Source organism: Solea senegalensis, linkage group LG12, assembly GCF_019176455.1.
Source record: "Solea senegalensis isolate Sse05_10M linkage group LG12, IFAPA_SoseM_1, whole genome shotgun sequence".
Taxonomy (NCBI): domain Eukaryota; kingdom Metazoa; phylum Chordata; class Actinopteri; order Pleuronectiformes; family Soleidae; genus Solea; species Solea senegalensis.
This window is the reverse complement of record NC_058032.1, coordinates 15484474-15497470: the sequence shown is the minus strand read 5'-3', so window position 1 is coordinate 15497470 and position 12997 is coordinate 15484474. Positions and strand designations below refer to the sequence as shown.

The window sequence follows — 12997 nt, the reverse complement described above, 5'->3', positions numbered from 1 at the left end:
AAACTGAGCATAATCATATTGCAATCATAATTCCTGTCAAAACAATCACAATCAGATATTTATTAAAAATCGTTCAGCCGTATTCACGTGCTTGCGAAATGCACAGTCCACCCTTAACTGCTTCTTGGGTAAAACCAAACTGTAACAGGAATTTGTAAGTGTAAGTAGATTAAACATTAGCATTTTGTACACAATGAACAATGAAGGAATTATTTATCATTCGTGACAAATCTTGTCTTACTCTCTGCCATCTTGAAATGTCAAAAGTTATCTCCACTCGGGAACTCCATCCATCCATCCATCCATCCATCCATCCACCTGTCTTCTACCACTCTATCTTCCACATGAGGGTCACAGGGAGAGCTGTGCCCTCAGCTGACATAGGGAGATAGGTGGGGTACGTCCTGGACAGTGCACCAGTCCATCACAGGACCACATAGAGACCAACAAAAACAACCATCAGGAACTCACGACGCAAGTGACTGTTCATGTGCCTGTTGCACGTCGGGAACTCGTATTTACCATAATTCTGATAGCACGTGAAGGCAGCATTAGTCTTTATTACAGACAGAAATGGATGAACAATGTTTTAAATAGAGAAACTTTCCACACATCTGAGCTAAAACTGAAATAGAAATCATTTGTTGTTTGAAAGTGTGTTTACATGACGTATAAACCTATTGATCTGAAAGAAAATAGTATTGTGATATACTGTATAATTATTGTTATTGCCAAGCCTTATCTACAGGCTGGAATCTTATACATTGCTTATATTTTCCAACCACTTGTCTGGGTTTAGAGGGCGAGGTCCTCGGTTTGCTGGGTTGTCTTTGGAGCGTGTTTACTCCCTAAAACATCTTGTAAGAGCGCTACAGGAAGTGTTTTAATCAGATCCCCAAACCACCTTAGCTGGCGTCTTCTTTACAGTAAGGACCAGTGGTTTTACTCCTTCCGGATATACAGTCCATGCCCCCCACCCTGTCCCTAAGGATGAGCTCTGGTGTACTGCAAGTCAAACAGCTTTCACTTGACTCGTTGTCATTCTGGGCAGCTGTGCTCTGTCACAATAAGGTGAAGGAGTTGAGCTGAGGGGTTTACATGACCCTGTGACCCTGGGAACTGTGTGGTTGGGGGGGCGGTAATGCTGCGCAGGGTCATGCATCAGATGAGGAGTCATTCTTAGAGCTTAATGTATCAGCTCAGACAGCAAAGTGTAACCTTGCCGAGAGCAGGGCAGCCAGAGCTCTTTGAAGAGTTCAGCTGTGTGGAGGTCGGACACAGTCAGCCATTCAGCATGTGAAGAATTAGCTGACTGCTGATTGAAACTGGCTGTCTTTGGGTATTTGCAGCTTTTTTTGGTCTCTCATATTAGCTCATGAAAGACACCCTTGAGGTAGCCTACGTTCATAGCACAGGACACTTGGCTTCCGCTGTATCCATGGTAACCGGCGAGCCCTTACAACAACAGTGCGTAATGTATTGCATTTGTGAGGGTAATGCAATTGGTGCTTATGAGATTATGCAAAAAAAACCATCTGAATCATCAGGCGAGGACGCTGACTGAGCGACACAGATGCTCACAGAGAAGAAAAATGAGGAAATGGATTTAGACTGATGAAAGTGAATGATTTTCCTCAGAAACATAACAGAAGTAGTCGGCTGTGTTTTTGTTTGTTGGAGTTCTGTATCTAGGAAGTGTTTTATATCATATATCTAAGCGTTTTTTTCAAAGAATTGAAACAAGTGTTTTGACAAGACAAGACATTTGAGACCATCATCATTTCCAGGTTTGAAAAACATCTGACATTGTCTGGACCAAACGATTACTAGATTAATCTAGAAAGTAAACAACAAATCAACCGATTATGACAATAACCACCACAGTTGCAGCTTTCTTTTGCAGTTTGGTTACATGACATTACTTTAATATTTGGTTATTTTAATTGGGAAATATGAATATATATAATACAAAGTAAAGCAATTGGAGGTACACTTACAATCATAAATAAACCTTTAGCCATGTGGATTTAAAGTCAACTAAAAAAGCTAATTATCTCCCCACTGTATGTCTCAAGTGTGCAGCAATTTGCAAAAATACACAGAGCAGTGGACACAACTCAGTGTCTTAATCAAAGTAAGTCTGTACCTCATAAATAAATAAGCAGGGCACTAATTGATACCAGTCTGCATTGATCTCCTCTCTCCTCTGTTGAAGAGTGTGTCGTCTCACTGCAGTTAGAAGGTTCTAATTAAGTTTAAACCGTTTCATGTCTTCAGTGGCTCTCAGTTGTGTTTTTTGTTGTTGGAGACAAACACACAGGTCATGGATTGGACTGTAAAAATTCTATGTTGGCTTTTTTTGGGGCATCTAATTTGGGATCTAAGTAAGCTTGAGCCATATTCGAGACCGGAACCTGAATGGAGGCTGTTGGCCACTGGATAGGGAGAGCCCGCTTGGAGACGGAGAAGCGCACAACGCTCCTTGGCCGGTTTGCAAGCCCAAACAAGTGTGTTTCCGGTCTAGCGAGATCCGGTATGGTGTTGTTGTTTTTCTAACGATACTAGTTGTTGCAACAGCATGTGAAAAAAACTACAAAGTTTGCTCGGCCAAAAATAACGTTTATCTCGCAATATATTGCTGCTGTTAAAATGCGCTTACGCTAATGGCGTTCATTCCGCGTTTAACTGACAGCACTAATTTGGAGTTTTGGTTGGTGATAAACTAAGTATGACGTGTTGGAGAAAACGTCTGTCATTCATGCAGAAAGAGAAAAACTGCCTGCTCATTCTTGTGCCTTCAAAAATTTGACAAATGATTTTATTTTTTCCCTCCTCAACCTTAGCTAATGCTACAGGGACGACTGAGTTCATTCAGTCTTTTGCAGGAATGCCCTGCTTCACACACACACAGACACACACACAGACACACACACAGACACTCACACAGACACTCACACAGACACACCCATTCACAGCTGGGACAGACAACTAAGTCATGGCCGCTCATTGCCACAAAAACATCATTACCTGTTTACCACCACTACAGGGACCTTACATATGTAATGCTTACTTTTCCAACCATTACTTGGAATTGGGGATTGGAGGGATTGAATAGAGCCATTACTGTTGATATCAGCACTAAAATTCAAATGATGTTGGAGATTAGTGGAGCTTTTCTGGAGAGACTGGGGCAGTATTATAATATTACAATCAGCCTTAGGATTCACTGCATTAAAGTAAGTGACAGTGAAAGTGGGTCAAAACACTTTTGTTTTTGTCTGTGAACATATGTTCATGTCATTACGCTCAGATGTTGAGTTTCCTTTGTCCAGTGTAGTTTAAAAATGAGTGGGTGTGTTGCTGGAGACATGTGTTCTGTTCATTAACCTGGACACTTGTGTGTGTTTGTGTGTGTGTGTGTGTGTGTGTTCTCCTCCCCAGTGATGCCAACCTCACAGATGTCCTGTCGGACTCAGAAGAGTGTGATTTGGGCAGTCTGGAGCGTTTGGAGCGCGGCAGCACCGACACGTTGGCTAATGGCTGCCGGGCCGACTGTGAAGCCGCCAAGAGGCTGGCCAAGCGCCTCTATCACCTCGAGGGCTTCAAACGCTGTGATGTGGCCAGACACCTGGGAAAGAAGTAAGTATGCACCCACACAATAACTCACTGGAAATGAGACACAGGAAAACACGTTTGAATTGTTTAATACAGTAACTTCACCACATATGAGACACAAAAACCAAGCCAAAGGTATCACATGTAAACTGATTAACCCTTAGAACAGTGGTTCCCAACCCCTTTTCCTTGAAGCCCCCCCTTGCATGTGACCAGGACAAAACAGGCCCCCCCGACCTGAACTACTGTCCAGGGCACACACACAGCAAAGAATAAAGTAAAAAGTCCATATGCAAAAATAAACAGCAGTTGTAGGTTTTTGTTCCTATTCTCTTCAAAGTTCACTTGGCTACTTTGTGACTTCTGCGCAATTATCGCTACTCCTGTTTATTTCAATTATTATTATTATTATTAAGTGATATAAAAGGACTCATAACTTTCACTCAACAACACATAAGAAGAAGGACAAAAGGCATTTTGTGAAGCCTGAAGATGTGACCTATAAACGCACAGCTCAGGATGTGCATATAAGAATTTGTGTTTTATTTAATTTACCAACGGTGCACCTGTGGCACAGATCTGCTTAAATTGTCAAGAGGAGGGTGAAAAGATTTATGCAACACATGCATGCATCCTCAATATGACTTTTTTTGTCTCCCTGCAGTAATGAGTTCAGCCAGTTGGTGGCGTCAGAGTACCTGAATTTCTTTGACTTCTCCGGCCTGTCGCTAGATCGAGCCCTGAGGTAATGCAGAGTCTGCACTCCCGCACACATAACACACACATCCGTGCTCTTCACTTTACCTCCTCACGAGGCATTAACTTTGTGCTAATCAAGCCACCTGACGGCGCTGGAGTAGATCAGCTGACATGTTGCCTTTTTCAAACTGCCGTCATTAGTGTAGAGTTGTCATCAGGTCAGCTCTTCACACTTACATATGAGTTATTATATACTGTGTATATATAAAATGATAAATAGGATACAACACCAGACCTTGTGCACAGAAACAAAACAAGTCACAGCCAGTACACACTCTGTTATCTTTCACAAATCCTATTTACAGCCGACAGGTTTAAAGTCTCTGTTTTATGCAGAGGGACATGACTGTGTTGTTGTTGTTGTTATTTACGGGTGACAGGAACTTCTTGAAGGCCTTCCCACTAATGGGGGAGACACAGGAGAGAGAGCGGGTGCTGGTCCACTTCTCCAGACGCTTCTGCCACTGCAACCCCCAGACGCTCACCACCTCTGAGGGTCAGAGCCACGAGGGCGGCGACGGCGATGAAGACAACGGTAACAGGACATGGAGTTTAAAAGACATCAAATGAGAAACCATAATGTGTTCAAATTTGAAATCAATATTGTCGATCTACACACTGTATTGATTCACGTTAACCGTGTGTGTGTAGAAGCATCATAGATGGCTTTTTCATGTGGGAGTTCATTTACTGAGCGTCTGGCTCTCCAGCACCAAGAGCCAGACTCCTGAAAACACAGAAAAGTCCCACACATAGAACCATGATATGAACTCAATGTGTTTTTCATACTCGCCTAAAAATTCAAATGACTCAGCACATGTGCAGTGCAGGTTGCACTAGTTTAGTTTGTACCTTGTGTAAGAAGGCAACTCATCACACGACCAGGCTAATAATAGAACCTTGTTTAATCTTTTTTTTTTTTGCACATTTTGCTGGCAAAACAAAAATTTATGTATGTATGCACTTTTTTTTTTTTAAGAAGTGATCACTTGTTTTTTATCACATAATTGACGCTGACTCAAAAGTGGTGACTCACTCATTTGTGAAAGCAAAACTAACATGTTTGCTTCATTTAGTGAAAAGCTCATATTTGCTTATTAATAAAGGAAGACACACAAACGACTGAAGAACAAAAGAAACATTTGAACGACTATCCTGTAGGAAAGGTGTGTAGGTCTACTACTTCTGCCCAGTGGTTTGACCAGCTGCTACACACACACACACACACACTGCTGCGTGTGCTTATTTGTTTGTGTGTGTGTGTGTGGTTGGGAAGAGCCTGTCAGTGCAGAATAACAATGAACCCATTTTATGAAACATGTGAATGTGTAAAGTGCAAACGCTGATAAACGTGCGCTGCAGCTCCGCGGATGTGATCTGTCTCTGTAGTTACCAGAGAGGAATGCGTGACAGTGCATTTTCGTGTGAGTGTGAGAGAGTGACATTTCTCTGACCTAAGCCTTGTGTATTGTCCCACTGCAGATGGAGCCCACACGTTAACCTGTGCTCTCATGTTGCTCAACACCGATCTACACGGACATGTATGTACTCAAGTTCTTTATCTACTGATGCAGCAGCACTTCCTGTCCTCTATTCCAACAGTATATAAAGACAGTCCTTTGTCAGAAATGCCATTTCTCCATTCACATGCTCTTTTCCATATAGTCCCTGTTTTCTCCCTGTGTCTTTCCACCATTCTCTCTCTCCCTCCCTCTCTCTCTCCTTTTCCCTCTCCTCTCTGTGGCCTACTTTCTGACCTGTTTCTGTCTCTTCTCTCCTCAAATAGTCTCATCTGTTCAGTTTTAAACTGGATCACTGTGGTGCAAGCAACAAAACACTTCATTATCCTGGTTCCGGCTCTTTTGCTTTTCCTTGACTCTCCTGCTCAACTCCACCTCGAGTTCTTGCTAGTAGTGATACTTGTAGAGTAATGTCCCTGCTTCTAACTAATATCCTTTCTCTCTCTCCTTAATTTCCTTTTCCTCCTTTTCACATCCTTCCCCTGCTAACCAAATATGGCCCCCTGCCCCTGTGTGCCCCCGCAGGTGGTAAGTACATATACATATACATATATATATATACATATACATTACTAACACTGAACTTACTACTCTTAAGTGATGCATAGTAAAGCTTTTTTTTTTAAATGTAATCACTCAGTTACATTGGAATATGATCAGTAGTTGATTTTGTTGTTATGTTATTATGATATTATTGATGATATAATACAATATAAGGGCACTGGTATAACAAGCACACCATATCCTGAAGAATAACTGCGTTTGCATTTATCCAGTTGAATTGAGCAACTGCTTGTGATGATAAACTGGATATTTTCTTTAAACTCAGCATAAAACCTTTTGTCAACAAGAAAATAACCTTTTTAATGCATTCATTGTTAGATTTGGTTGCAGAGGTGAATTCATGCAAGAAGAGGCCACGAAACAGAAGCACCTCTATGCTCTCCTCTAATAATGCATCATAATTAGAGGTTAAAGCACAGGGAAAGTTGTTAAAGCTGAAACACACTAAGCTCTACTGGAGATGAAACCTCACTTAGCATCACTGCTCGTAAAGCTCGCTCTGGCAGCATGACAGTGCCACCCAGTGGATGCTTGCAAAACTACAGGCTGACAGATAAATGTTTGAACAAAGTGATATTTAATTTTAATTCCACTGTTTGTTTTCTTCTCTTCTCCAGAACATCGGGAAGAAGATGTCTTGCCAGCAGTTTATTAGTAATCTCGACGGCCTCAACAATGGCAAAGACTTTCCCAAAGACTTATTAAAGGTACACATTTATTCCAGAGAGAAAACAGGTGGAGCAACGTCCGTTTCGTTCATCTTTATATTCTTAGAAGGAACTCTGTCTTCACATAATCAATTATCGGCCTTGTCTACACAGATTCTGTACAACTCAATTAAGAACGAGAAGCTTGAATGGGCAGTGTGAGTATCCACAAGGAAAAGTGTGTGTTAATCGGCAAGTTTTCAGGGGTGTGTGCCCTTGAATATGTGCTGCTCAGGTTGGTCTGAATGACTGTTGGTGTGTCTGCAGTGAGGAGGAGGAGCTGAGGAAGAGCTTGTCGGAGCTGGTGGAGGAGCAGTGCGAGGGCGGGAGCAAACGTGTTGCTAGGGTAACGGACGGCAGTAACCCTTTCATCGCAATTCCCATTCTCTTAAACGCCATTACCTACAAACATGGCGTGCTGACCCGCAAGAGCCATGCTGATATGGACGGCAAACGCAGTGAGCTGAGGCGCACACACACACACACACACACACACATACACACACACACCACACACATACATACACACACACACACTGTGGCTTCAGTTACAGTAAAGTTATTGAAAAAAAGTCAAAGTTTTTTCATCTCCACTCTGTGCTCTCTCACAGCTCCGAGGGGTCGACGTGGTTGGAAGAAGTTCTATGCAGTTCTGAAGGGGATGATCTTGTATCTCCAGAAGGTACCGCATCACGTCCTCTGCTCTGTTACCATAGAAACACACATCCACCACCGCAGCGACAGTGCCGCTTGCTGCTCAGCTGTGTGTGTGCGTGAGAGAGAGAAAGAGCGAGGGGGGAATGAGGCACGGCTGCTGTAGTGTGTGTTTGTCTCCCCCTGTTAGTGGGAAGTTGTCACTGCACACATTCTAAACCATGTAACATTTTCGTTACTTTTGTTAATTGATAACATTCTGTTTGCGTCATGCTCTGTTGTTATATTTCAGTCACCTTGTCATGACTAAAACAAAACACCTTTCTACCGACACATGCCTGCAGTTTCTCTTCTTACGTGTTACTTACCTAGGATGAGTACAAACCCGACACGGACATTTCGGAGGTGGACCTGAAGAACGCAGTGCGGATCCATCACGCTTTAGCCACCCGCGCCACTGACTACAGCAAGAGAGCCAATGTCCTGAAGCTCAAGACGTCAGACTGGAGAGTCTTTCTGCTGCATGCCTCGTGAGTAACCGGTGTCATTACAAAAAACTGAAAATGTGACGGAATTAAGACAAATATGAGTGAATATTAACTTTAATCACAAGCTTCTGAATTTTGGCTTCACCCACAGATCATAAAACATACTGAACAAACCCGTACAAGGCTTTACAATAACTATTTAAATGGAATAATCTGGACTTCTTATATACATACTGTGTTTGTGTGCATTTAAAGACTTGCATTTGACAGATAGAATCCCACTCAATAACAACATAGTAGGTCTTTTATGATGATTAGCAGTGTATTTGTTGAGTTGATTGACAGGTATGCCTGTGAACGTGCACAAAATAAACTTTCCTGACCTTGTTTTTATGATCTCTGAACTCTCCTGCTTCTCTCTCTCCCTCCTTTTCCTCCCTTCAGGAGCGAGGAGGAGATGATGTCTTGGATCTTTAGGATAAACCTGGTGGCGGCACTGTTCTCAGCTCCAGCCTTTCCCGCTGCCATCGGCTCCATGAAGAACTTCTGCCGGCCCATCCTTCCATCTTCATCCACCAGACTCAGCCAGGTAACCAGCAGCAGTTACACTCTGCTGGTTTATATTTGAGAAACACGTTCAATCAACTATGACATTGTGTTTAAATTCTCATTGCACAGTCCTCCTACATTAAAACCATGACGCAGGGATGGACAATTTTACATGTTCTGTTTGGGTATGCTCACATCTGATGTCTGTCTGTGCTGTGATTGGTGCAGGAGCAACAGCTGCTGAGTCACGAGAGCAAGCTAAAGCAGATGAGCCTGGAGCTGGAGGAGCACCGCAAGAACCCGCCCGCAGTCGACCACAAAAGCCGCGAGTGGGAGGAGTACAGGCTCAAAGAGCACTACCTAACGTACGAGGTACAAACTCTTTCCTTTTTTTGTATATATAAATATATATGTATATATATCGAAAAGTGCAATAATAACTTTTTGTCAAAAATAAATAAACACAAATTGACACACTAAAAAAAAGCTTGCAAGACTGAAAAGATTAGGGAAATATTCCACATGCAGCACTGTTATAATTATAATCTTTCATTTCCAAACAGATACTTAAGTGTTATTAATTGAGTGTAAGTTAATTAAGTGTAATAAAAAGAGAAGGTGATGCGACCCAGTGGTAAACTTTCCTCTACCCCAACTTTTCTGTGTGATGCAGACATCAATTTGTAAATTGGCTTCTAAGTAGACCAACAAAAAGCATTTTCTTTTTCCTTTTTATTATGAAATAAAGGTTTAAGTGAAATAAGAAAATATCAGTATGTAGGGATTTGTACATACAGTATTTTTTAACGTTAGTATAAATTGTAAAATTCGAACATCATTTGGTTGCAGTGTCAAAATAGCATGGTCTTATGCCTTGTCTGGATTTGTGATCAGGCATAAATCAAAGTATCTGGTCTCATCATTTTGACTTTTGATTCCTTTACATCCTAAAACATGTGTTTTCCTCTCCCCCCTCCGTCTCTCTGAGCAGAAGACTCGGTATGAGACGTACATCAGCCTCCTTCAGGCTAAAATCCGCGCTGAGACAGACGACCTTGAGAAGATTGAGGCAAGTGTGATGGGCAACTTGATCATGGAGGGAGGCCTGGCCGGCCGCGAGTGCCTCCTCCGTAAGACGCAGTCCTCTCCGTCCATCAGCCAGGCTCACGGTGGGCTGAACGGGAGGGCCACTGAATGCACTACCACAGGACAGAGGAGCTAAGGGGGGGAGGAAGGAGAACCAGACGCCATGTCCCTCTGAGCCAAAGTAGCTTAATCCTCTGACTCCTCACTGGGGACTTAATCAGTGTTTTGTGTTTTGGGCTCATTTATTCCTCCTGTTGTGCTCACTGATAGAGAGCGTGCAGCAACAGGAGAGATGTCTGTGACTGTCTATAGCAGCTTATCATAGCTCCCTACATTGTTGCATGCCGGTGAACTCTTTGACGGGATGTAAACACTTCACACACCTTGGTTTGCTGTGATTTATTGCGGCATCAGTGTAGCTGGTTGTACGAACAGGATAGTAGTGTCAGTCCTGCCCCTAAAACACAGAGCGGCACGGTCAAAAACCACAACTTCACCTGAATACCCTACTTCCTGCTTATATGTGATTTCCCCTTAATGACACCCAGTGGCAACAATGTGGTACTACAACAAAACAAGTTTCGCAGACACAGAAATGGCTCTAACGCTGTCCTTTTCAGAATGTATCCACCCCAGTGATTAGTTAGTGTCCTTGAGCAATAGTTGAAGATGAAGAGACTCTGACAAGCCTCAGTTCTTTGAACTTTTTTTTGTTGTTATTATTATTATTATTATTATTATTGCACATTAAAATGATCATAACTGTGATCTCAACCTTCATCAGTATTATTTTGAAAATGTTTTAGCTGAAACTCGATTTTGGTGATGAGGAGTGTAATGAGCAGTCTTTGGGTGTTTTATTAGTTACAGGCCAGAAAGAGAACAAAGAGACATGGACTGCTTTGCCTGTGTCCTCTCTGTCCTGTCTTTGTCAGACAGGGACTGGGATGGACATGGTGGAGATGGTACTACTGTAGCATTTCGGTCTTTTTTTTTTCCCCATTCATGTTTATACACTCATGTACACTTACAGGCTCGTGTGTATGGACCTACATGTGGCTGGAGTCTGGTGTGTATGAACGTAAAAACATGTCTATCCCGGATTAACGTAAACTCTATCTCTGAAGGATCACGTCTCTGCCGTGTACAGCATATTTATTTATTTATTTAACTGTCCTTTATTCACCCCTGGGAGGTTTTACATAGAGTGGACATGCTCTGTTTCTTTCAGCAGATTCCCGCATGACAGCCATTCACGTACACACATTATATTCCCGAGCATAAAGGAGCTTAGCTGCCAAGTGGAGAAAGTGGTTGCAAATGTTGACCTAAGCTTCTCCACCAGAGAAACTGGACGGTGAGTGCCTTACTCAAGGGCACCTCGACACGTGCTGTTGAGGGTTTGAAAGTCTCACTTTTCACACGTCTGCTTCTGTGAATTTTGAGCCGCCGCTACTCCAAATACTGACACAGCAAAAAAAAAAAATATATAACAGTATGTGTCTGAATGGAAGCACTGTGCCATTTCTTTCCTCAAACTACTCTTCTTACCGCGTCCTGACTGGGTGCACCACTACGTAACATGTGGTTGGGTATGCGGTATATGAAGAGAGTAGTAAAGGACAGAAGAGGAAAGTGTGGGTGGAAGGTCTACAGTCTGACTGTGTGTGTGTGTGTGAGAGTGAGCGAATGTGTTAGTGCTTGCTTTTTAAAGTGGTTCAAGTTGACATGTTGAAGGTGTATGCAGCAGGGAGATAAATATTGCAGGGTCATGTCTGTATGAAGAATTGTTCTGCTTAATAAGACTGCCATCAAAGCCAGACGTGCATCTTTCAAAAGCGTCCTCCGTACAAAGGCAGCATCATCTTGGTGAGGAAAGCTGTACGTTCACATCTTATGTCAGAAAATTTTAACAAACTCACCATTGCTCTTAATTTGTAACACGCTCCATGGACCTATTGTTAATTGTTTTGCATTATATCGAGTATTTATGTGTGTATTTCCTTCACTGCAGTCATTCCCATCAGATGGAGATGTTTTGAGAAAGCAGGTCCTGGTCTATCTAAGGCAGAGACAGGCTGATTGGAGGGTGAAGCAGCAGGACTGCTCGGGATTAGAGAACTGAAGTCAAGAAACTTGTCAGGGAGAGAGGAACAGCAGCAAAACAACTCCACATGGGTGAGAAGGAGGAGGCAGAGAGCCTTGTTTTCTAAGAAGAGGAGGCTGGTTAGGTTTTCTGAGTAAGACCATCCCTGCCAACAAAGAACAGGCAGCACACATTTGTCCAGGCAGAGGAAGACAATATGTTAAAGCCTGTTTCTCAATGAAGGAGGACTTGTTTTAATATTCTGAGGTTGGCAGCACCTTAATTGATCCGTATCCACCCAAACACACACACACCCACTTTCTGCATAACTTGTTTGTGACACAACTGTAGATGAGTGAGTTCAGTGCCCCCTCACACAGCCTCGATGTGGCACAGACACATGTTGACATGACCAGAGCTGTGCAGCAACAGTAGGAATAATCGTATCTTTGGCTTTGGACACAGTGCTTCTGCTGCTTTTGTGTATCACATTAATAGTGACTGATGGGATCTGAGATTCTTTAGAGACTTGGCTGGAAACCTGGAATCACAGCTGGAATCCTGGAACTGGATCCTTGTACAGACCAAAATGCTGAAACAGAGCTGAGTTTTGAGTGAAAAAGTACTCTTTTTATAACGCTGTATTGATAAGTGAAAACTGCTTTCTTACAGGGAGACTTATAGACCCGTATAGTCACTTTGCCTGTCGTGCTAACCATTGTTTCCCCGATGTTCTAGGGTAGGCCTGTGCTGTAATATAGGATTGTAGGATTGTGACAAAAAACATTTGTTGATTGTTATGTTTTATTTAAAAAAAAGAAGACAACTTCGGCACTTTGATGTCAGCAGTGGATCTTTTTGTTTGTTTCATTTGTATATCTGAACTGTTTTTGACAGGATGCTTATACTATGTAAAGGACATATTTACTGAATATTTAGTCTGTGCTTCATAAAGTAAGCTTTTATACA

At 42.4% G+C, this 12997-nt stretch overlaps 1 protein-coding gene across 1 annotated transcript in view; it reads left to right on the top strand.

Moving 5' to 3' along the window:
• psd2 (pleckstrin and Sec7 domain containing 2) overlaps nucleotides 1-12997 on the top strand; it is a 34314-nt gene extending 21317 nt beyond the window's left edge. The window contains exons 4-15 of the mRNA XM_044040455.1: nucleotides 3442-3639; nucleotides 4280-4360; nucleotides 4755-4909; nucleotides 5857-5915; nucleotides 7076-7165; nucleotides 7280-7323; nucleotides 7433-7623; nucleotides 7777-7847; nucleotides 8192-8349; nucleotides 8752-8896; nucleotides 9085-9228; nucleotides 9848-12997. Coding sequence (XP_043896390.1) covers nucleotides 3442-3639; nucleotides 4280-4360; nucleotides 4755-4909; nucleotides 5857-5915; nucleotides 7076-7165; nucleotides 7280-7323; nucleotides 7433-7623; nucleotides 7777-7847; nucleotides 8192-8349; nucleotides 8752-8896; nucleotides 9085-9228; nucleotides 9848-10078 — 1567 coding nt within the window. The 3' untranslated portion in view covers nucleotides 10079-12997. The remainder of the gene's footprint in view (nucleotides 1-3441; nucleotides 3640-4279; nucleotides 4361-4754; nucleotides 4910-5856; nucleotides 5916-7075; nucleotides 7166-7279; nucleotides 7324-7432; nucleotides 7624-7776; nucleotides 7848-8191; nucleotides 8350-8751; nucleotides 8897-9084; nucleotides 9229-9847) is intronic.